Raw genomic sequence first — 25,926 nt, 5'->3', positions numbered from 1 at the left:
GAGGATTAATTTGAAGATGCTTACTTTGGCATGCTAAAATGTGTGTTCAATGCCTCAAAGGAAAGCAGCTGGCTACACCAGGTGCTGAAGCAAGGTGCTGCTGGTTAGATGGGGATGTATCTCCATCTGGTTGAATAACAACATGAGTTATTCTGACACTTGACAATCTCTAATAGGGGTTCTTGTGATGTTGGTATATAGCTCTCTAGAGTTCATTTTCCAATCACTTTGTCCATGCCTTGCTCTGCCTGCTGAAGCAGGTGTGCTGAGGCTTGGGTTAATAAGCAACTCAAACACCTCTAGAAGGACTTCAAAGAGGTACTGACATGATACTTATTGAGTCCTGTACTAATTCTCTGCCTAGTAACTGTACACCATGGTAAGTCTTGAATCTTGTTTTTTTTTGTAAGCAAGTGTAAACTTGAAAAGTCATTTTCCAAACTGTATTTAGACAGTGAACTTCTGTCTTATGTGGAAAATTGGCAAGTGTGGAGGGTGATGGAGTGAAGCAGGGTGAAATGTGTATTTGCAACACTCATCCATATAAACTAGTGCTTGAAATCTTTCATTTTTTTGCTGAAGCAACTCAAAAATCTGCAGAGTTTGGCCCATACCGTGCAGCTATGTGAGTCTAACATGAGGAGGTTAGACATGCATCACATTTCAAGATTCCATCCCTAGAACTTTTAATAGTGGGGAAAGGTGTTTTATCAATACAATGGTTTTTGTCAGTCCATGTGGATATTTGATTTTTCCTCTCCCCCCACATAATGGTTTCACGTTTGCCGAATTCTGTTTGCCAAATCTAGTGCAGTGGTCTGAGTGTCTTTTCTGCTGTGAGATAGGATCAGGAGAAAAAAAACAAAGCAAGCCCAAACTTTAAGGGTACAAAGATAGATTTATTAACAGACACTAAAAGAAGAAAATGAGAATCAAAATGAAATTTTCAAAACACTCTTCCTCTCCCACAAACTACTCACTTTCCCACAAACAACATAGAGAGACAAAACTGGTGATTTTCAGCCAGTGTCATAATTTAAAAATTAGCTTTCATCAATTCTTTGGGAGAGGAGTCTCTCTTAAAACCTCCATGGGAACATTGCCACAAGAAACAGTCGTCTGGTGGCTCCCATGTCACAAATCTGCACTGGCCTAGAAAAAACTCTCTGCAGACTTTGAAGCCCCACCCTTTCCCAAGCTGCTTCTGGGTCATGGACTCATGCATACTGAGGTGTCATTTTTAAAGATAAGCATCTCCAAAGGCAAAGGATTCTTCATCTCAGGGTATTGGCGATTGAAGGAGAGACGGGAGGGACTGACCATGATCAGAATCCTATTTTACTCAGGCTTTCCAAGAACTTATATACCATTTCAGTAAGGTTAATAATTTCTACAACAATAATTAGGTTAAAAGGTCATACAAACAACTCATACATTTTTCAACATCTTCATGTAGCGGGTTGATTGAATCTTCTTCTTTAAGCAGGTTTCTAATCCCATCTTCTCATGAGCTCAAAGTTCTGTTTGTCCTCTCCAAGGCATCCTAGTCACCAGACTAGGTATGCTAATTAAGTCTGTCTCACTCTCGTGAATCTCCACATCAGGGAACAGAGGTGTCTCCTCACTTCACTGGCACAGAGGGCTTCTTATCCCATCTCTCTCTGTTAAAGCATCTCATGGAATCACAGCTACTAATTCAATATTCACTCAGTCCATCTCAGATACCTTTGCTCAAATCCACAGATGCATGTTTTTCCCATGGTTTAAAGGGAACATCAATATATTATGGTTCATCATCATAGCTCATGAGAGAAGTCCAGCCTAAAATGACAACTCCTCAATCCCTTCTCCCAGTTAGACTTTTCACTCTCCCTTCACTGACTTCCATCTCATGCTGTGTCTTCTCTACATTCCTTCTGTCCCTTTCCTCTCACTCACAGGAAAGTGTTAGGGCCTTGGAAGCTTCATTTGTGTAAGGAAAGGTTAATATCCTGCCCAGGGCCTGCGGTGGTTACATGATCTCTGCTGGGCAGCCACTCTGACTGCAGGGCTGTGGAAACTCAAAGTCATGCCATGGGGGAGGCTCAGGAACTGCAGCCAAGATCTCAGCAGCCAGGCTGGTGGATGCCTTCACCCCCTCCACCCTTCAGTCTTATGGGGTAGGCCCGGCTTGGAGCTGCTCCCTGGGGTCTGGGAGACTCCTCTCTCAGTCCAGAGGCAGGAGGGGTAGGCTTTGAGGTTAGCTAGATATTAAGCTGTAACCTCCCCTTTCCCCTCGCTGGCAGCTGAGGGGGCCCATTGGCGTGGCCAGGCCAGGGCCAGCTTCCCCACACACAGGGGCAGGCTGCCAGGCCCAGGGAGGGGGCCACATGGGGGAGTGGGCCAGCCTTGTTACCTGTTCCAAGGCAGGAAGGAAAAGGGCAGTTTCCTGGCATCCTCTGATATCTAACCCTGTGTGTTCACAGAGATGTATAATTCCTCTATTGGCTATAGTAGCTATCAGTTTCAAAACCAGTCACTAATTGGTTTAACTATAACTTCCTGGAAAAATCACTTCTCCAATGTCAAACTACTGCACCCCAGAAGTCATTGCTTCACCCTGTCCGACTTGGAACACACACTTATGAGCAGTAGCAGTTGTTCTTTTATCTCATAAAGACTTGTAAATATCTGCCTTGCTGAGAATCATAAGCTATTCTTGAGAAATAGAAACACAGGATAACCTTTGGTTTAGTCTAACAGTAAAGTTTTGGGGGGTTTGTTACAAGTTCTTGGAGCTGAAAAGCCTTGAATTTTGGTCTTAGGTGTTTTTATTCTGGTTGGAATTTAGGAACGTTGCAGCCAATGTACAAATAGATTTTTGGTTTTGTCCTTTGGAGGAAAGTGACCCCAGTGGTGGAACCACTTCAGTGTCCAGAATTCATTTAAATATGCCTTTAGAATAAAAGTTGCAGGAAAGTCTTGATAGTTCTTGGGCATAACTTGTTTGTCCCGAAGGTGTACTCCAGATGTCTGTACTTGGGTGACTTTGGGATTTTTCTGCTACAGCAACAGGCCTTTGATGTCCTTGGCCTAAGTTTTGGGTTGTTTCGTCTATGAATACCGCAGTTAACTTTGAGGTCAGTTTTAAACTTTGAGTGTGGAAAAACCAGAACATTATTCTTATGTTTGGCACTGCAAAGTACCATATAAACTTTATGGTTAGATAAGAATTTATGTAACATCAATAAAACCAGTGCAACAAAATGTTATTCTTGGTTTAGCATTCACTTATGAAAAATACAATACAGTGTGAAGTAAGAGGCAACATCAGTTTGCTTTGTCACATTCTATTCTGAATTATGTATTAGAGATGCTTGTATTTCCAAAGTGATTTTTTTTCATTTTATTTAATGGAGATGGTATTAGTGAGCCCCCGTATTTTGATTCCAAAACAAAGCTTTAATCCTGGAAGTACAGATGTCAGGCAGAAATGTATGAAAACTTTTACTTTAGGCGTTTTTTCAGGATGTAAGTAATGCAGCTGCAGGCTGGCTACAGATACTTGTGTTGATTTAAATCAGTGCTGCTGCTATGCCTGTTTGTATTGTATAAATACTACATGCACAGAATAGAGAAGCAGCCTGGTTAGGTTTTTGGGGAGGTTGATTATGTCTTCTGCAATGAACTGCAGTATCAGCTGTAGAGAAACAAGGTTTATTTTATAAGCAAAGAAAACAAAAGCCTTTATTCCTTTGTGTGACCAGGAAAAACAAGCGTAAAATTTATGTATGCTCCCCCAGTTAACCTTCACTGTTAAACCAGTGAGCTTTGTAATTCTCCATCTGCTTATGATTCTTCTGATGTCATTGATTATAACAGTTGGAGGGGCTGGGTGAAACTGAAATGTGGAAAGTTATTCAAATTTTTGTGGGAAGCAGGTAAATTCATCTCTTACTCCAGAGAAATTTTGGAGGGTCTCAAAATGTTGTGATGCTTTCTTTTTTCGCCCCCTTTCCCCCTGCCCCAAATCAGCTAGTATTTTTACTCAATAATAAACAAGTTTGTATTCAACAGAAATCTGAATTTGCTTGATGAAGGACTTACTTTTAGATATATTTCTCCTCTTTTCCTCTTGAGAGCAATAGGCATATTTGAGACTAATTCTAGTCCTTTGGCTTAATATGAACACATAATTTCAATAGACATAACATTTTTTAATTAGAAATGAAAATAATGCACATTTTTATGATCTCTGCTACTAAATTTGTAGTCTAAACCCAGAGTACATTACCCTGACAAGGCTATCCATGCCAATGTGCTCAATTTAATGACTTCATAAAATATAATGAACTGCCCCTGTCCCTCTGCTTCCCCGCCCCTCCCAAGTGTTCCATTTCTTATTTAGGTTATGAATGTCAGTCAGCAGTTGAGGTTTGCAGTCGTTTCCAGAAGTTACCGCTTATTCAATCTCACATTAAAGCAAGTTGGGATTTACATTTCGTGGTATGAAGTCAGAACCCAGCTCTGTAACATATGCGGTTCAGCACCATTTTTTGCCCTGTAGTTACATAAGTGTTTTAATCTGCAAATGTATTACCTATTGAGCAGCTATTAAAATCCATTTGTGTCTCTCAAATTTACAGGACAATGAACTCTGTGATTTAAACTTAATTTCATGAATTTGTTAAGAAATACAAAACCACAACCAACAGTTGATTCCTGTCACCCAGAATAGTCTATAAAGTGAATTCACCTCCCAAGTCACAAAGTTGGTTAGTTTATAACCTGTAACTCTTAATCCATGCACTTGGGATCCATTAAAAAAATAAAGTTACCTAGCTGAGCGAGGGTACTTATCCTTCCTCCTTTGTCACAGTTTGGGCATACTCTGTTTCACAGTGGGAACTGTGAAAGCCTGAGCAGTCCAGCTGGTAGGGAATCAACTTCAAAAGTTAGGCTATTTTTGATAAGCTGATACTTTATGCTTTCCACATTGGGGGTATGGTTTATGTAATTCCTATGAATTAGAAGATGATGATGAAACTGCCAAAGATGGTGCTTGCAGGAGATAGCAATTTCCAGGTGATCATGGCAGCATAATGGTCCTTTAGCTTTTCTGGTCACCTGTCCTGCCTACAATATGCTGTGTGCTCCCAGAATGCATCTAGGGCCTTAGCATGAGATGTGTTGGCCAAAATATGAGCAGTAGTTGAATACAAGAGCCACAGTAGCACAGGATTTATTTACTCATAAAATTTTAAATTTTTATTGTGCTTTCTAAAATACATATTTTGAAAGATAACATTAGCCCCTTTTGTAGTGCAGTACTGTACATCGTGAGGTACTGTATGTCTGCAGTGTTACTTGGCTTAAGATGACATCTGTAAGTATTTTGACATGCCTGTGTACCTATATTACTCTCTTGCATACTGTTTGTTATGCAACATATCAAAGGCTAACATTGACTTGAGTTGCTTCAATATTTGATGAATACACAAATATGCTATGCAGATATATTATCTGTCAAAACCCCATGATCCTGGGTTTTCACATGAACTTGAGAAAAGGGTGTTTTATTTTACTTAATTTGCTCTTATTTCTTGCAACATTTATTAAGGGGGAAAGAAACATTTAAAAACATTGTCAGATTCTGATAAATTAGAAAATGTTTTAAAGTACATTCTGATTTTTATTAAGATATGTATATGATTATGATATGGTATGAATGATATGAATATTCAGCAACTTTTCATCCCCACCAGCATCCCATGTTCATTATCAGGTTTGCTATAACTTACTGGTGGATATAATTTGACCTCTTTCTGGCTTACAGATTTTATGTTCCTATTGCTGTCTCCTCTATGTCATTGTTGGCTTCTTTTTGTGTAATTGCAGAAATTAAGGAAATAAGAAAAGATACTCTTTTTACTTAGAAAATGAATGCAGATATAAAAGCAGTGGATTGGCTGCCTTTAAGAAAGGGTAATTCTAAAAGAGCATGTGAGAGGGGTGTATAAATAAGTGTTGTAAGTATGTCACATATTTGTACTGTAATTTCTATGAAAATATCAGCTTCCATGTTGTAGGAAGATGTAAAAAATCTGGTTTAAAATTGAAAAGAAGACAGATCTCAAGTTTCTTTTGTTTTTAATACTACTGTGCCTCAGAATAATTTTTTCACAGATCTGATCTGTTGGAAAACGTCAAAAATGAGACTCTCCTTCTGAAATGTAAAATATGTGCTATATGTAAATTTATATGCTATAAGGGACCAGTAAGAGAGGTGATTTCTCTATCTAGTTTAGTAATGAATGACGCGGATTTTATTCCTCCCCAGGGCAACACCTCTGAGGCATGATAGAGCATGTGACATTAGAAGCATTTAGTTCATCAGTCACCTTTTGGTGCTGGTCTTGCATCAAAGCAGATAGTATTTATTTATTTATTTATTTATTTATTTATAAATTATTTTTTTTTTTAATCCTAAAGAAGAATGCCAGGAAAAGTCTTATGACTCAAATAAAACATGTCAAGGCGTGCTCCAAACGCTTTTTTATTTTTGTTTTTTAATTGCTGGGAATTGAGGAAGTGCCTTATGTTTAGACATTCAGATACCATAGCATTGTTCATTGTTGATGCTTTTGGCCAGTGTTAATGTTGATATATATGTTATATAAATATATGTGTGGTTTACCAAATCTGACACAAAACTACATTTGCTATACAGATGCAAGAAGCGTCTTATAAAAACATGCAGTTGAATAATTTATGCAGCACTGTGACTCAATGTTTCACTAAATAAGATAATGAGAAGGGAAGAACATTTCTAAGTAATTATTTTTAGTTAATTGTTTCTACCTATTGTTACAGAGGAGAAGGAAGATACTGCAGTTTCTGCATATGTTTTGTGTAGACCTTTCAGGTCCTAAAGCATTGAACACTGGTTTAACACATCCTAATTGGACAAATTATAAGTAGTTGTCTGTGAACAAGAAGCACATCAGTGGATGTAGTCTCAGTCTTCCTTTCTCTTCCAATTGACATAACTTCCATTAACATGTAAATTCTGCTTTGTTTTCTTAGACAGTTTTTTTTTTTTTTTTTCCAGAGCAGTTGTACTGTGTGCATTTTTAAAAATTAGTCAGTCCCTGTGGGGAATGAGGCTGGCCATGTTCTGCCTTGGTCCTGGACTTTCCACTGCACTTCTGCAGTTCTGTTTATGTTGTGGGTTAAAGGGTGGTTAAGTAAAGGTGGAAGATAAGCTAAATATGTTTTCCTCTCTACAGTTCTGTAAATCTGCAGCAGTTTTAGACAGCCAGATACACCACATTTACACAAATATCTCTTCTAGGTAAAGGAAATCAATGGGTGTATGCAATACACATTGAAGTGTTTCTTTCTAGAAATTTCTCACCTTCTAGGCAACATACAGATAGAAATGCTTATAATCAGCCTGGAAGAAAGTTAGTGTAAACTTCTTGACCATGGGTTCCTGTAAATTGAAACATCGCTTTGCAGATTTCAAGTAGTATAAAAATGGACCCTATATATATTTGTATATATATGACCCGTGTTCAGTGTTTAAAACAGTGCAGTTAATCTGCTGGGCGTTTTTGAGATTCTGAGAGCCCACCACTGGCAGTTTCAATGAAAGTGGGCAGTGCTAGAACTGTTCTTGTCTTTTAAATATTCCCAGATGTTAATTCTCAGAAGAAAGGATCCTGTATAACCCATTCTGGATGGTTCCTTTATTGCCATTTCTAGCTGCAGATGGCCTCTTGCCTTGCCACTTCAACTTTTCAGGTTCAACTGAGCGAGGAATGATACTGCTCTGCTGTTTCTGGTTTTGTCTCTCCTCAGTCACTACCTCCTGAGAAACACTTCTCACTTAAAACAGTTCAATTAAATATATATATATAATTAAAGTCTCAGAAGAGACTCCAGTATTTTCAAAAAAGGAAGCTTTTTCAGCTTTAGGTGGTTTTCCATAAAAAGGAAGTGCCTACTGTCTGTCCAATCAATTCTTCCATAGCCAGCCTGGACCCAGGGTTGTTATTGTTTGTAAGGAGAAAGATCTGGCAAAAGCTGGAAGATCACAGCAGAGAAGTTAAACTTTGCCTGAAATGTCATCATGTTTTCCTCTGATCCTGTAATAATTCTATTGACATCATATGGTTCATATCTTCATCTTTCTTTGTGATTTTTATTTTCTCATAGGAAATGGTGATGATAAAGATTTCCTAAACTGCATTTATATTAACCTTACAATATTTTTTTTAAAGACAGATATAATGGCTAAGATAAAAACTAGCTTTTGTTGTAACTTTTTTGACAAGCAGTGATAACTATTCATGTTCCCCCGTTTGTAACAGGTATTTTGACCAAATGTTGAGCTTTCTATCTGTCCTTACATGGTTATTTACACTCCTGATTACTTGCAGTTCCAATTTTTAATATGAATTGTGTGTCCATACTGTGTGTCTGCCTTTTGGGGATTTAACGGTTCTTTTTTGTTTTTTTAAGTAAAATTTTGCGTCTTTTCTTTGCAGGACCCAGCTAGAATTCTGAACATAAATAGCAGCAGCAGTAGTAATAGTTTTTCAAAGACCCAGAAGTTAACAAAGGAGCACAAAGAAAAAGTTTCTAAAGACTCAAAAGAACAAAAAAGTGCCTTCAAAGAACCTTCCAGGGAACATAACAAATCTTCCAAAGAGTCCTCTAAGAAACCCAAAGAAAACAAACCACTAAAAGATGAAAAAATGGTTCCTAAGATGGCTTTCAAGGAACCCAAACCCATGTCCAAGGAACCAAAATCTGAAAACACCCCCATCCTTACCATAACGTGTGGGCAGCAGCAAGAAAAGAAAACTCTCACAAAAAGGCCCACTATGCTGGACACTGATGAATCTTCTGCAAGAAAAAGAAAAAAACCCAGCTCGGATTCATTATTTAAAAGCTTTGCTAGTGCCCCACCACTGATTCTTACTTGTTCGGCTGACAAAAAACAGACAAAAGATAAATCTCAACTCAAGGTGGGGAGAGTCAAAATTGAAAATGATGCACTGGAAAGGAGGACACCTACTCTGCCACCATTTGATGATATTGTAGATCCCAGTGATTCTGACATGGAGGAAAATGTGTCCTCCAAATCTGATGTAAGTGGTTGTTTAGTTTTGCTTAATACTTTACTCAATGCTGTATTGAGTATTCCTAGTCTGAGAGACTGTGCACCGAATTTGTGTTCTCCCCTTTCTTTTTCCTGTCTATTGGCCGATTGTCCAAACGGAAGGATGTTGATGGCCATGTTCAAACTTATGCATGTTCTAGTTGAATTGTATTGCCTATTCAAGTCTACTCAATTTCTAAATGTCAACATTATGACAGTGAGCATATGGGAGGTATCGATTAACAGTGTTGGTCTTTTGATGTTCTTTAGAAATTTGTATTTCTTTTGAGAGAAAAGGAAATGGATTTAAGTGCTTGTACTTCACACTCTAAATCTTTGTTTTCAAGTATTAGAGAGTTCAGTAAATCCAGGAATGGGTTGCAATTACATCAGAGAGTTACTTATTTTTTTTTCTAAAAGAGGCAGTTCTGTCAATGATGTGAATTTTGTGGAGGAGGAGTTCCTAGAATCTCACTCTGATCAGGAGAATCTATTCCCAAGTAGTAGACTTACCATGAAGAAAGACATTTTAATGAAAACTTGCTTTCCTGATAATATTTTTCTAGTGGGCCTTCTCATTTATTTCAAGTATGATTTGATGTTTACTTTTATGATTAAAATTAGGATTTTAATAATTCTAGTAAATTTTTGTTTACAGAAGTATCTTTCATAGAGATATCTAGAGAAGGAAAGGCATGGTAGGAGAAGCCTTGTTTGGTGCCATTATTTGCGCTTATGGCTCGCGGTGTAGTGTGCATGGTAGGGAGGATTTTTTTCCCAGCCTTTCCTGTTCAATTCTTTCAATTTTCTGTTTTCTGATTTGTGTCTCTATTACTGCCATCAGATTCATAACCCTGCTTGCCCTCTCTGGAGGAGACAATAAATACCCTGCTGTGGGAAGGTGTCAGCATTAGGTTTTTACTTTGTAGAAACTTCCCATGAGGGAGAAGGTAACTTCTGAATGACCTTTGAATGACTAGTCCCTTAGGGGCATGCAAAGGCTGTAAAATTTAGAAGGTGTACAACAGGATAGGCCGTGCTTTACAGGGGATATGGGATACTCTATGGTCTGAGTGGCATTCTCATTACAGCTTGGAACTTGTTCGTTGTCTTCAAATCTGGAAATGTACATACTTGTCAGTCTTGGTGTGAATGATTTTTTCATGTTTTCAAAAAGCTGAATGTTCTATTTTAATTTGTCAGTAGCCTTGAGACATGTTATCTACCCTGAGTAAAGGAGGCTGATTAAAATGGATTCTTGGGTGCCATGTAGGAGCACATATGCTTTTACTGGCTACAGCAGTTCTCCATTTTTTTTCAAAGGGAGAAGAATTGAGACAAGCAAATCCAGTGTAACTGGAATTTTACAAATGGTTCTGCAGAGATGTGTGCTGTGTAGCAACTTGAAAATAACTGATATGTGAAAGATATATGGATGGTAGTTAAGACTAATCCTTTTTGGTTGCTGATAGGTGTTATCCTCTTTGTTGTCTTGCAATCTCTTGCCCACTACCAGTGGTAAAATGGGAACCTCTCTGTATTTTCATCGTCTGACACAAGTCCACTTCCACAAGTCCATCATCCATCTGCAGTTGACCTGTAGGACCTAAGGAGTTCCTTAGTTCTGTGCTAAAGCTAAAAAACAGATTCAGGGTTTTCTAAGTCTGTAAGCCACCGTTACTGCGAGGGCAAACTGCTGAAGTCCACTCCAAGAGAAGTAAATCTTGCTGGTTTGGACTCTTGTGTATTTTAACGTTGACATACTGGATCATGGACACAGGTCTTCCATGGGAGAAGCAGTGTGATTCCCATCTGAATGAGTGAAAAGGACGTGTGTCCCTTTTGTGCTGTGGTCTTTAATAAATCACACTGAATATGGCTCCAGTCAGTGATGAGACAGCATTTAGAAAGTCAGTAATATACTTACCTAAAGAAAAACTATCTATGAAACATGAATAATCCCCTGAGATACTTAAATCACATGATTGGCAAGTGCTGTGGGAGAAAGAGCTGGGCAGACTGGTTAGTGATCTGCAGAGTTTCACAAGGAGATGTTCCATCTGCATTTTACCACTTTTAACCAGGGAACCTAATGAATAGTGACCAAGCAGTATAATAAAAATAGTTCTGTATGTTGGAAGAAATAGTTTAGACTTTTTTGTATGTATTGGTAAACGTCTAAGTGTTTCAGGAAGTTTCACAGCTAGATCCATAAAGTGTATATCCCATTAACGTAATCGTATTATGGAGAAATGAGGAAAAAAAAGTGTGAAGTTGCAATGTTATATAGAGAGTAATGGAAGTAAAAATGCAACAGTGCTTTTTCTATATGACGACAGTAATTTGAGATCTGTCAAGGCTTTGTGATACTAACAAACATAGTTGCCTGAAGCTGGGAAGATGCTTCTTTAGTCTAATATCATGGCATAATAATATGCTGTAAAATTAAGTCAATTGTTAATTTCTTACTCTGGTGCAGTTAAAGTGGTGGGTATGATAGCCCTGATAAACAAAGGATGTATCATTATTTGGGAGTATATTTGGTAGTATCCAGATTTATTCCTAAGTGTCTTCAAGAAAGCAAAATCACTATTCAGCAAATTTAGGTTAGGTATAACAAATTACATTACAAATCAGTACTTTAAAAAAAATGTTTAGAATACTGCAAATATACTAACTTTGAATCAGGTGCATTTTTCTAGTTTGAGTTTTATTTATTACATTTATGCAAACATAATAATACTGCATGAATGTAATGTTCATACATTGTATATAATGAAATTATTAATAACTTTGCCAAGAATTTTGAAGTTTCTTAACTGTAGAGGGGAAGAGATGGTCTCATTCTCAAACACACATGTTCCAAAATGGTGACTGTTCTCTTTTCTGGTATTGCATGTGCATATACTCATATGCAAAACTTCACATATAAAACATGATAAATTTGTAATAAGAGGTGCAGTGTAGAATGTAGAACTTACTGCAAAAATGAGTTTCTTACTGTTGCTGATCACTCGCAGGATGGTTCCCAGACTTAGATATAGTCCATTATCAGTTCTCATTACTTCTCAGTTGCAAAGTCTGGGTTCAGGATTTTAAAATAAGGATGATATTCTGAAAAGTCCAGTGGTAAAGGAATCTTACAAGCATGATTAAATAGGGATATTGTTTCACTGGAAAGGTACTACAGGATGGCAGTGCTGCTGCTCGCCTGATTCCTTTGGACACAGCCCGAGTTCATTGAATTGGGGTAGAGTGTATCATATCAATCAAGGGCTTGAACTTCAGACAAAAACGTAGAGTGTGCTCAACCCTTCATGGTCCAGGCATCATACCTAGTTATGGGCATTCAGACTTGAAAATTGGCCTTTGCCTTCATGAAATAGAGGATGGAGAGTTACAGCACCCCCGGAGAGAGGTGCAGTCCTTTTCAGGTCGTTAAGGGTGTCTGCCAATGGTTGATTTTCCCTTGGAGCTATCCCTTGAAATTCACCTTTCAGAATCCAGACAGGTTAGCATGCTGTTGTCTTGGGGGTATTTCAGAAAGCTGGATGCCATCCTTTGGTGTCCTGTAGTCAGTCTCTTTTTTAAGCTTCAAATGTTTCTGCTAAATTCAGTGGGAAATACAGGTAATCACACCCTTGCTTAGTGATAAATGCTCTGCCCTTGTTTAATAGTCTTTCTATGTGCAACTTTGACCAAGACCGTGAATGATCATTCCTTTGTGATCTGTTTGGCATACACTGTAGTGTGGTCCACTGTGGTATTTATTTTAATTTTGATATTCTGTTGACTTTGAGCTGTTAGCAAGTGAAACAAGTGTCTACATTTCTCTTCATGTTGCTTTGTTTAGTATCACTTTTCAAATACATCTGTGAATTAAAGTGCGTTGGACTTCTGTGTTTGTGATCAACTAGGTGTTCAAAAGAGTGTGGGGTCTTTTTTGAGTTAATTTGGAAATCACACGTAAAGGCTGAAAAACTATTTTACTGGCTTTGGTATGAAACATACAAAATGAAGTATAGAAACTATATTTATAGTTTTATTGAGGCATAGGCATGGTAACACAGTCCACTTCAAAATTCTAAAGATTTTGCTTTTAAGTTCAATTACAGGATGTTTTAGTTAATGAAAAATCCACCTGTTTGCTTCCTGTGTGGAATAGTGCAGCACATGACTGAAAAAAAGGACTTGACTTTGATTTTGCTGCCGGGCTGAAATATGGTGATATTCTTGTAATATTTGTGTGAGCTGTAAGCTGTTGTATGAGATGGAGAAATACAGAATTTTGGGTCTGAGGAGGCATTTTCCATGGTTGGAGCTGCCCCTTTTGAGCTGTAGAGCCATTTCAGAAGGGATGCTCAGGTACTTCTTGTTTGATTAATGCTGGTTTTGCTTGACTGAGTAGGAAAGAAAAAGTGTTACATGGCTCTTGGTGAAGCTGCTGCAACAGGAGGGCACAAAAGAGATAAGGCAGATGACACATACCTGTTCAGGTATTAAATATTCTGTGTGTATCTCCAGTTACAGAGAACTGAATAACAACTCTTTAAGTCTGCCATGCACGACAGTGGTTTGGTGGATTTTTTAGGGAGTCCATGTATCTCTGATGACTGAATTTCTTCAGGTGTGATTATTTTGCTTGTGGTATGTATTGGTGTTTTCCCTTCCTGTCTGTATATGTCACTGCATTAGTAATGGCAACAGCCTTTTGGCATGTCATAGTCTATTGAAAATACAGTCTGAGCAGAAGTGCGTGCTAGCAAAATGTGTCAGCTCAGGGATAAGGAGTTTCAGTTATTAAGAGCAGAGTACATTTGTGGGTGTTTTGCCTTTAGGGAAAAATTCTGTCTCCTCAGGAAGGCCTTTATGGAACAACGAAAACACAGCAGAGATCACAGAGACTATGCCTTTGTACTTAATTAACTCCTTGCATGTCCTAAAGCAGTCTTAGAGTATGAGGGCCTTTTTAAAGGAATCCATAAAATGCCACTTTCAATCTGGCACATCATGTAGTAATTTGATGATTGCAAAAGTGGAAGAACATTTTGAGAACCCCCATGGTCTTGTAAAAGCTCCAGGCCCTTGTTAACTGAAAAAGCCTACTTTCTGCCAGGGCTCAGAGCTAAAGTCTGAGCTTTTTCAGGTAATATTTAAAGTCAGAAGGAACAGTAGTGAGATAGAGCTCCATGTGCTGTTTTCATGTAGTTACCAAAGATTTTAAAAAAACGAAAAAAGGAGAAGATAGGTTTTATTTTATTTGTGAAACTGTGACTCTCAAGATGATTAATGGTGCAGAACATGGCACCATTGCATACTAATCATGTGCTTCATTACAGACAGACTGCGCCCTGTGTGTTTGCAACTATCATATTATTACAGTCTTTCCTTTTTGTGTGATAATTAAATGAAGTTTTTCGGCTTCTAGTCCAGGAAATAACACCGCTCTTAAAATCATGCCAGCCACTCTGTGGTATTGTTGGACATTACCTCCTGTGTTGAGAAGGTAATTCAATAGTTACAAACAGGTAAATACCGTACAGTCCGAGGTGTTTTCTTCCAGATATACGCTCAGAGAGAAATCGTGGCCAAAGATAAGCAGACCTTTATAGAAAAGTTGCAGGCACAAGTATGCTCTGTGGCCATCTACCATAGAGATGGCACCATTCAGCTGCTATACTTTGCCTATTTTAATTGGATGTTTGTTACTGTGAAGCAAAAAATGCTTTGTTTTCACTCACAAAAGCTTAGGTGCATGTTTGGCCATTCTGTATTTGATAAAATTACTATTGCTGGATGTGGAGGCAGCATGGCAGACAAGTAGAGATCCTTTGGGCAGCAAGCTCAAATGTTGAAGTGAGACAGTTTTGTTACCAGTGTGTGTTTGGAAATCACTGGCTTACAGAAATGTTAAGAATTTAGAAATAAAGCAGTGGAGACAAACTATGTGCATATGATTGAATGTTCAGGTTGCAAAAGTAATCTTGTGAGAACTATGAAATTTTGTATTCTTGAGGCAAAGTCTGTTTGGATTCTTTTCTTTTTAGGCAATGTCACATTTTGACCACTGAATTTTTAAGCTACTAATATAGGCTGCAGTATTTCACTTCATTTGCAAATGCTGGCTACATCTGCTTCATTGTGACTACTCATGTGAATGAACTCAAAATATTTGCGTAAATGCAGGTTTGAATTAGATTTTTGATTTTTTTTTTAATGGACATAATTGCATATATTCTGTGTCTCAGCACTGGAAACCCTGTTCACCTTCTATCCTGCAGAAAGTAATGGTTTTAATTGGGTTTGTGTAGTGCCAATACTGTAATTGTTTGGGAGGAGTTTTGTGATGTAAAAAGACTTTGTCTCATATCCAGTAAAGTCATGACAGTTTTGAGAGGCCAAGGTGGATTGCAGGCAAAATAATAAACATTAAAGACAGGCTATTTTATTTTAATCATAATGAAGTGAGATCTTCTTGATGAGGATTTCATTGCCTTGAAGTTTCTTTATCTATCTACTTAATATAAATAATGTTGTGATTCAGAAGAATGGGTGCATATATTTAAAATAAAATCTAACACTTGACAGCTTTAAGCTGTCATTTTATCTATGATAGTTATATCTATTCAAGGCTTTTATGCCCTTTTATTTTTATGTGAAACCAGTACGTTTGCACTTCTTTTAGGGGGGGCAACAATGTCATGCCTTGCTCAAGTATTTTTGAAATTTTGCTGCCAAACTCCCCATCAACTTCATTAGATAATTTTGATAATACTTCCCATTCAGAGTCTTGTACTCTGGTGATGACAGACATGAACTTTCCAGGACACACTGTAAGTACAGAATTTAATTTTTACGTTTAAAAGACTCAGTAATCCCCTGAAGTTTAAGTTTTACTAACTGTAGTGGTTTCACGTTCACCTCTGTTTCTGTTTACTACATTTAGTGCTGTGGTTTGAGTGTCTTTTCTGCTGTGAGATAGGATCAGGAGGGAAGCAAAGCAGGCACAAACTTGAAAGTTACAAAGATAGGTTTATTAACACACACTAAAAGAGGAAAATGAGAATCAAAATGAAATTTTCAAAACACTCCTTCTCTTGCCCCAAATGTTCACTTTCCTACAAACAACATAAAGAGACAAAACTTAGAACTCTAGGTCAGTACCACTTATAAAATAGTCTTTCATTCAATTTTTTAGAGAGAGAAGTCTCTCCTGATTTGTTCTGGTAACTTCTACACGAAAGAACAGTCTATTTGTGACTCTTGACTCTCAAAAAAGCAGCTGCCCAGGAACTTCTGCAGTTGTGGACATCCCATATCATGTGGCTTTTTCCACATGGCTGCATATGGGCCTTGGACTCACACATACTGGGGTGTCATTTTAAAGATGAAAGGCCACTCTAAAGGCAAAGGATTCATCGTCTCAGGGAACAGAGATGTCTTCTCACTTCTTCACTGGTGCAGAGGGCTTCTCCTCTCTCTCTGTTCAAACATCTCATGGGATTACAAGATCACAGCTACTAATTCAGTATTTACTCTGTCAGTTACAGATACCTTTGTTCAAATCCACAGATCTGAATAATCATTTGCCTTAATTTATATTGTCCATGATTTAAAGGAATATTCCAGCATATTCATATTACAGTCTGTTACCACAAGTCATAGGAGATTTTCGGCCTAGGACCAAGGCAATTTGTCATCTCTTCCACCTAAGAGGTCACTCTTCCTTCACTGACTTTGATATCTTCATATTTTCTCTTTAAATATTTCCCACTCTAACCGTTTCTCTCCCTCAGAGAAGGGTTAGGGCTTTGGAAGTTTCATCTGTGCCAGGAAAGAGTTAAATCTTGCCCAGGTCCTCTCTCCCTCGGCTGTGGCTGCCATGTCTGATTTCAACACTGCGCAGATGGCAGGGGGAGAACCCAAGCCGAGAGATCAGAAGCGGCCCGGGAAAACGGCAGTCAGGAGTGAAAGCAGCCAGGATCATAAATGCCTATAAATTCTTCTTGGCCACTTCTCAGTCTCATGGGGTGGGCCGAGCCCAGGCTCGGGGCTGCTCCCAGGGACCCTGGGGGGAGCATCTGCCCCAGCCAACGGTGTGGGCAGCTCGTGGGGCAAGCTTTAAAGTTGTCTAGATGTAAGTAGCCAGGGTTTTTCCTCTCCCCCGCTGGCAGCTGCTACCAGAGCCTGGCTGATACCTGTTGGCAAGCCAGAAGGAAGAGACATTTTGCCGGGGTTCTTCTGATTTTTAAGCCTGTGTGTTCCCATAGATGTGTCATCTTGTCATCAATTGGTCACTCAAGCTGTCAACTCCAAAGTAAGTAACTAATTGGTTCTTGCTATCCGTGCTAAACCAGCACACTAACACAGGATGAAGACTGCTTGAGTTTACTGCTGCAGTGAATGTGTACCCTATCTCACGCCTGTGCAAAAGGAATCACTGTGCATTGTCTCCTGGTGAAGGAGGGACTGCTGTTCATGTCCCTGTGCTGTGGAGGCCTGGGGTCTGGCACTGGGAAAGAATGCTGGGGGACCCTCTTGGAATGGGCAAGGGATGCTACTGATGGGCATGCCCCAGACTCAAGGATGATAGTGCCTGTGTGTCTCTATTCTCCCAGTATTGAAGTGCTGCATGTGAGCCTGGTATATGAAATAAATGAAAGCAGATGTAATCACGCAGTTTTCTTTCATGCCTTCTGTATGGCAGCTGCCTTTCCTTCTCAGCAACATTGTTCACTCTTTCTCTGCCAACCATTGCAGTTTAAGGGCAGTGTCATACCTGAAACCAATTTTGATAGTACTTCGAGTGTTCATTGGAGGTGGTTCAACATTACCACATTGGCAGTAGAAAAACTGCTACATAGCTTAAATTCTTATGTGTTGGTGTGAATTTGTGTTAAGTCTCTAAGTTATTATTCAGAAGAACTGTTCTGGCATAGCCAGTACCTCAGTACAGCTTACATCTTTATTAGAAAAAGATGTCACAAAATTAATTACTTTGTGCTTTTTCATACCGAAACCCAGAACCAAACCCAAAAAACCTCCAAAATTAAAAAAAAAACTGAGTAAAACATCCAGTTCTATTGGTACTACCACCTAACATTTTCTGTTGAAGGCCTCTAAGCTTTCAGGATTTCATCTTCCCTTGAAAATAGAAATCTTTATCTGCCCAACAGAAATGTGTAGTTTGTGCTTCCTCTGGCATTGGGTGTGTGAATGAGGTTTCTAGTGCCCCTCTCTGAGCTGCAATATCTCAGCCATTCATTCCCATTGGGGCTGAAAACAAGTAGATGCATGATAGTATTTATTTGATGATCAGACTTATTTGTTTATTTGTTTTAACATGTGCTGATGTGGAGGGACAAAGGAATTTGGTAATTAATTGCTGTCTTTGGCCTAATGAAAATGACAGCCTTTACACAGGTGTAGCTCAGTAAGATGGGGCTGCCTGAGTCCAGAACATATATATAGGGTTTTTTGAATTATCTTGAGACATTTCACCTGTTCTTGCTGTGGATATCTGAACATGAATGAATTTCTTACTGTGTACTTAGTGTGTTGCAAGCCATCTGGCAAAGGTGGGGAAATGATGCCTTGTGTTGTAGTAATTAATGTTTCATACAGCAGAGTTAGAAGATAAGGATAAATGGAACTATTTGCACTTCACAGAATCTGTTTACATATCCACGAAACTGGTATCATCATCTCAGAGCGACATGGGAGTTTAAAGGCAACTGATAAATAGGTACTCTAACAGCAGCAGAGCTGCGTTTTGTTGCTGAGGTTAACAGGTAGCTCCACCTGTGCCTAAGCTCCCCTAGGAAAAGATGACTCACACATCAGGGGATAACTGAGGCCAGCTGGAGCAGTGTCTCAACACTGATTACCCCACTTAGAAAACCATTGCAAAACTTACACTGTTTAATACTATACTTGGTGAACAGTCTTGATTAGGACAGAAGTAAATCAAGTGATTTTGCTGCTCTGTATGAGGTTGTTTTATGTATTACCTAAATAGTGGGAAGAAGTTACATGCAGTAACCTGTGTTTCATAATTTGGATTTTCAGCTGCGAAAATATTATAGTCTAAACTGTGGCAAGAAAAGTTGATTAGGCTGTGATAATTTCAGTATTTTTCAGTACACAGATGATATTTTTGCATTGCAGGTGCTGTTTTCATGGATTTTAGTTATTACAATGCAACTGTATTCTGTAGAAGAAAAAGGCATCGTTTCAAGATAGTGCTTATTGCATTGTGTCTTCCACTAAAAGAGTGAAATGTCATCAACTAAAGTGCCATGGTCTGAGTATTCTGGACAACCAATTCAGTTACAGTATTTCTCGGGTTCAGGGCAGGAAAAGGCCAAAGGAATAAGCCATTCTTGGTGCTCTTGGTGGTCTAAATTTGCTTTGGGAGAGGACTAGTAAGAGTAAATAAAATTTTGTGTGTTAAATGTTACAATTTTAGCTAAAGGAAACAGTTTATAGATGAGATGTTTCAATTTGATTTGTTTGTGCCATATACAACCTTTTTGATCCTTTGAACACTGAAAAACTAAAGATTGATCTGGTTTGTACTACATGAGATCTTAATTCAGCCAGTATTTCAAATAATGTAATTATAGCCCAGTATTTTTAATAACTTCATTCAGTAGTTAAGGTACCTATTCAGATAACTATCAATTACATTAGAAATAGGTTACACTACATTATAACGATTTGAATGAAATGAAGTTTAAATATAAACAAGTATCGTATTTTCTTATTTTTATAAGAGATGGTCTTTGTTGTGTGTTATGATCTTATGTCTTATGAAACGGAAGCAAATCTCTATTAACATAAAACTCAGATCACACCATCAAAATTTTAAATTTTAAATCAGAGAAGCAGAGATAAGGAGCTTTAAATAAGCTTTTTGTAATATTCTTTTCGTAAAAGTACTTACGTAGGCAAAGTTACAGCAAACGTGTCAGCTGTAAATGGTAAAGAACCAATAAGACAATAGAAATCTGCTCTATGGGTTTTTTCTCAGAAAATGTGTATTGTATCATCTGTGTGTATATAATATGGATGGTCTTTTGTGAAAACTGTTAGACAAATACATGATAATATCACAGAGCAAGTGCTTAGGAACCATCTTATCAGATGTTTCATTCAGATCTATAGAGAAAAATGTGTATAGAGCATATTGTTACCAAACATGATATCTAGAAATCATTGTTCCATTTACATGTATCCCAAGGCTGGCTAAAAATGATGACATTTTGAAAAATAGTTTGAGGAGTTTTGTTTTGTTTTAGACACTCAAGAATTTTTTAGGATACAGCATATATTTTTGTATTTTTCTCTCTACAGCTTTTCACTGACAGTAGAATGTACAATAAATGAGAGTTGAGGTTTTCAGATAATAATCTGAATCCCAGAAATTAAGTTTGACGGAAGAGCAAGTACAATGAGGCTTGCTGTAAAACTGAAAGGCCCAACAGAAATCTGCGCTTGATTTCTCTGTAGTTTCTAGTTAAATTTTGAACAATTTAGTTTTCTGGGGTGTGAGTTCAAGAGCCTATGCAGCAGCACTTCAGAAAAAAGATAGCTGTTATTTTTCATGTATTTAGGTCTGTGTTTACCTGATTTGTATGACCGCGACAAGCTTTCCACATAGTAAAGTTTTAGTGTGGTGTCATGCTGGGAGTGTTCTACAGACTTTGAGCTACATAAGAATAGAGGGGAACTGTGGTGAATTTGCAAAGTCTCTCAGTACCTGCTGAGAAGACCAAGTTTCTAATATGGAGAAATGTACCATAGTACCTAATTATAGCCATAAAAGCAGTTTTACATGTTTATGGTTATCCAGTAGCTTCTTTTGTGTGAAATTTGGAGTGTATGAACTCCTAACATTAGAACCTCAGATCTGGGAGAATTTAGGTGAACCATCTTCCTGCTGTCCCTAAAGTGACAGTAAAGTGTATGATTTCCCAAACAGTGAACTGTGAATGCATCACCATCTGTCCTTTTCAGTGGTCACACATAACATAGGGCGCTGTAGATAAAATAGAGCAAGAGAAGGAAGTTGGGAAGTCTTAGCTTCCAACACAGCAGCTGAAGGGGCTGGCCAGAACAAATACCACCTATCTTCTGTCGTTATTAATCCCATTAGAGCAGAAGATATAGAATAGTTGAATGAAGCTCTCACCTTGGCTTTAATACCTAGACTGAATTTTCTGGTTTGTATTTAATACTAAAATTGAAGTTATTTTCTTTCCAAAATATACTTCCTTTATTGGCATAAGATAGGTCTGTGTATAGAATATATACAGAGGGAAGGGACAGTTGCTGTCCTCTCATCACAGAGCTTTCATGCCATTTGGCTTATAAAATGAGCAATGTTCTCCAGATAAGTATATCTTATATCATTTGGCCTCCTTTTTCCCCCATATGGTTCAGACTTTGTATGGAATACAGAGCTGTTGAATTCCCCATGTTGTGCTGCTCATAGTTTATCAATTCTTTGCAAATATCCATGTCTTTTCACAGATTTTTCGGGAAAGCTGGTCTAAATAACACAGTGTTTAGTGCCAGTTTTGAAAAGCCTTCATATAACCCTGTCTTTGCCAGCGTTACCTACATACTCAGGGCAGTATTTATCCTTTTTGGGAAGGCTTATCTGTTTAGAACTTCCATCAGTTTACCTCTTGTGTTTAAGGATCGTGTTTGTAATCATGTGACATTTTTAGTTTACTTTATCCTTAGTTTACTCATTATCTTGCAGCCTGAAATCTGTGGAAATTCTAGTATTCAGCTGCTATACAAGGCAAACCTTAATCTTCCCTCTTTCACTTTTTTGCTTGCTTTACTACGTGTCTGCCACCCTTTCCAGTAAGGTATTTTCAGCAAAAATACCCTACAGGTCACAGAACAATCTTCATTAGTGCTTCATATTTCAATTTTATTGTATAATGTTCTGCAAAATAATTTTTTTATCTACATTTTCTGGTCAGTCTCCTGTTCATTAATAATCTCTATTTGTGCATTTTTGTATTATCATTGTCTCAAATTTACTTTTGATTTATAAAGGTAAAATAAAAATCCCTTCATAAATACAGAAGGAAAAGTATTTTCTTTCAAAATCAGTAGGATAGTCTCTAAGGAAATGCAAATCCCACTTGATTCAGTGCAGTTGTTCAAAAGAAACAGCTGCAAAGGTTTGGTTAAGGTCTTTTCTTAATGCTGCTTTTAAAATGAAGGTTGTGTTTCAAATTCAAAAAATCACAGACTTGTTGAGGTTGGAGGGTACCTCTGACTGTTATCTGGTCTACCTGCCCTATTCAACCAGGGCTACTTTGCGCTGGGTGGCCAGGACCCTGTCTAGACACTTTTTTCAATATCTGTTAGGGAGGGTGTTGTGGTTTGAAAGCAAAACGAATGAGAGGCTCCAAGTCAGAGATATAATTTAATAAGAAGAAAGGTAAAAAGGTAAGAATAAAATAAAATAAATGCAGTAACACAAAGGATCACTGACAGAGTCAGAATACAACCTGAGCAGGATGGTGGAAGCAGTCCAGGTAAAGTGCTCTTCCTGAAGCAGTGATCCTGTAGAAAGGTCTGGTAGCTCTGGTCCTCTGGGAATCCAGTGGGTAAGGGCTGCTTGCACTGTCCCACAACAGCTTATATCCAGGTGAGAATGCTTGGCTCCTCCCCCTGGGCAGAGCATCTCACAATGGGATGATGAGTGTGAAGTGGGTCCTTGATGGCCCATTAAACAGAGATAACTCCTGGAGGGAGTTACCTGTGAGTCATGGGCCAGGCATTGATGGGCCATTAGCAGAAGACGCCCCAAAGGCAGGGGCCTGGGAAAGCACTGCCCCACCTGGTTTCAACAGTTCATGAAGATGGTGATAGAATAAGTACTTTGTGTACATCCTAGCCTGCAACCCAGGACAGAGGGAGATGCCAAAATCACCCTGGGCAGCCTGTGTCCGTGATTGGTTACCCTTGCAGTGAAAAGCTGTTTCAGCTGGAACCTCTTGTGTGAGCTACAGATAGGCTGAAATATTCTACTGAAAGCTGAGTTTACTGACAAGGCACTTAAGTGGCAGTTGAAGTTGTAAGTACAGGAATCTTATTAGAGAAAAAGGCTTGTCCTGCAGGAACATGTTTCCTCTTTCTGAAATTCTCAATTTGCACAAAGTAGAAGTGGAAGCAATGCTCGGCTGTATAAGTAGTTTCAAGAGCATAGACTGCTCAGTATGTATAGCACTGGGAAACATACGTCTCTAGACTATCATACATAAAAAATAAGAAATATGTAGACTGACTGATATGAAATGAGAGATACTGCTTTACCACTTAATGTTTACTTCAAGAAACAATTTGTAAGCTTCCTTCAAGAATGGTTCAGGGAAAGGCAAGAAAAACCATTGTCACCCACATACAGATACCTTCTGTTTCTTTATGTAAGAATTAATAAAGAGCTTGGAATGATGTGGGTTCTTTTTAGAGTCACAGAATCATACAATATCCTGAGTTGGAAGGGACCTACAAGGATCATCTAAGTCTAGACAGCCCCAAGAAGTTGTACAAATTGGGACAACCATGAAATATTACAGAAAATGAGCTCTATTATATCCTTTATCATAAACAGGTGGGTTTTCCTGAAAGTTGTTTGCATCTCAAGAGTGAACTACTTGTACAAACAGACAAGAATTTGGAAATGGCAGAAGCTAGGTGATTTGGAAAAATCACTGGTAAAAAAGGCATCTTTTTAAGGAAAACTTGGGTCAAAGAAAATGGCCCTTTTTTTTGCTGAACACTTCAAAGCACAGAATCCCTCAATCAGGCCTAATAAAGAAGTCACTGTCTCCTATGCATCACTGCAGGAGCACTAAAACAAAGTAGACTGTCTAAGAATGCAATAAATCATATGGGATCGTTGCACTAATGAACAGTTCGGGCCCAAACTCTCGTTAGCTTGTCTGTAAAAAGAGAAAACTGGTAAAACAGGAAAAGGCCATATGAGAGAAGCTTTTTGCTGATACTGTCTTAAACTTTTATTGTTGAAAGATACAGTGTAGCTAATTTCAGACTCATTAAAAATAAATATTTTGTGATTAGGAACCAGTGAATAAGATGAGAAAGCCCAAGTGTGTAAAGCCATAAATACCTAAGTCCTTGGGATAAGAACCTGTGTAAAACTGTCAAAAACCATTGCTAAAGTGACAAAAGACGCTCTGTTAACTAGAAGCCTGGGTGCTGTTGGCACTAATCCATATTCATATATGGAAGGCATATTTTTAGTTCCTTCTGAAATGGCAAATCTTTTCTGTTAATAATATTTATTCTTAGGTTAAAAGCAACTGTTTCCTCTGGGTGCACTCTTACCCAGATTTCTCAGTCAAAAAATGAAGGTTTCATTTCCAGTACTTAACAGTTTTATAATTTATGCTGATCTGCATTTCTTGGAATAAATTTCAGATAGGGCTGTTTAAGGAAATAAATCAAATTATTTCAGAAGTTATTAGGAACACTTTTTAAATATGTGTGGGTGATCATATGTGTTTCAAAGGACTTTCTGTGGTTTGAGTTTTCAAAATTAACTTGGTAAAGCAGAGCAAAAATTTCACCAGGAAAACATACAACTTTGTATGTATTCGTATTCATTTGTTCTTGTGATACTGACCCAGTTATTTAATTCTGGGAGAAAATTTTGACATGGAGCAATTTCACTGGTATTTTCATGCCTTATAATGAGAATGAGACTAGGCCCCTTTTTTGTTTCAAGTAAGCTGGTTAAAAAAGAAAGTAGTGAACTTTTAATGGTGAAATAGTCTCTGTGTCTATGTGATTTTTTTTCTATTTAGATTTTTAGCATTTGACAGCCAAATATGACTGTATTTTAGTGTTTGCTATTTTTTTGAGGATATGGACTTTAGATGCATTAAAGTTCATGCTGAAATTAATACAGGAAAAATACAATTAATGGAAATCTGCAGAAACCAGTTCTCAGCTAGTAATTTTGCTGCAAGAAGCAGAAATTGATGGATAAACCAGATGTTTAAGAGTAGCCTGCAGCTAGACAACTGAGCTTGGTTTGCTGATGTCATTAAAGTTTGCGTGGACACTTGTTCTTCATCACTGCAGTCTGTTTCATATTATCATGATTATTTTACAGCAAAAAATCTTGTAAGGTTTTAAAGAAACTTGGGAAGAAAAAAACCCCTTTTTTCAGAAATGCTTGATTTTCAGAGCAGTGTCAAGTGATGCTGCAGTGTGTTTCAAAAAGGTCTGATGCTGTGGACCATGTAAGAATCTCTCTCAATACTCTGAAGTGGTTTGTTTTGTTGGTTGGGTTGGGTTTGGTTGCACAGGGTTGATTCAGTTGTGTATAAATGACATACACCCATGCAGTTGGGTACAGGGTTTGTATTTTAACTTATTTTGACTGTGTGTCTGTGAGAACTGGAGCTGGTGTTGATTTAAGGAGAGCAGATGTTAATGGTGTTTTTTCTCAAGCATTTTGTTGCCCAAATAGGCATCTCTCATTGTGAGAAAAGGCGACAAAGGGCAGTAAATCTGCCTGCTCTATTATGAAGGGCAACAATAGATTGACCTATGGAGAAAAAGCAAGTGTTAGGCTTAGGTAGTGTGTGTGCATGAAAACTGAGTTTTACAGGCGGGATATTTCTGCTGTCATCTTTGAGAACAGTTTAGTTCTGTCTTAATCATGAGGCAAGGACTGTCAGAAAATAGTGGTTAGCCTGGATAACATATCATGAAAACAC

At 38.1% G+C, this 25,926-nt stretch overlaps 1 protein-coding gene across 1 annotated transcript in view; it reads left to right on the top strand.

Moving 5' to 3' along the window:
• The window catches only part of MLLT3 (MLLT3 super elongation complex subunit), a 125,063-nt gene that overhangs the window by 77,771 nt on the left and 21,366 nt on the right, over positions 1-25,926 (top strand). The window contains exon 6 of the mRNA XM_083883750.1: positions 8,532-9,137. Within this exon, the coding sequence (XP_083739876.1) occupies positions 8,532-9,137 (606 nt within the window). The remainder of the gene's footprint in view (positions 1-8,531; positions 9,138-25,926) is intronic.

The sequence above is a fragment of the Zosterops lateralis genome (genome assembly GCF_965231275.1).
Source record: "Zosterops lateralis genome assembly, chromosome: Z".
NCBI lineage: Eukaryota > Metazoa > Chordata > Aves > Passeriformes > Zosteropidae > Zosterops > Zosterops lateralis.
This window is presented reverse-complemented; position numbering and strand designations above follow the sequence as displayed.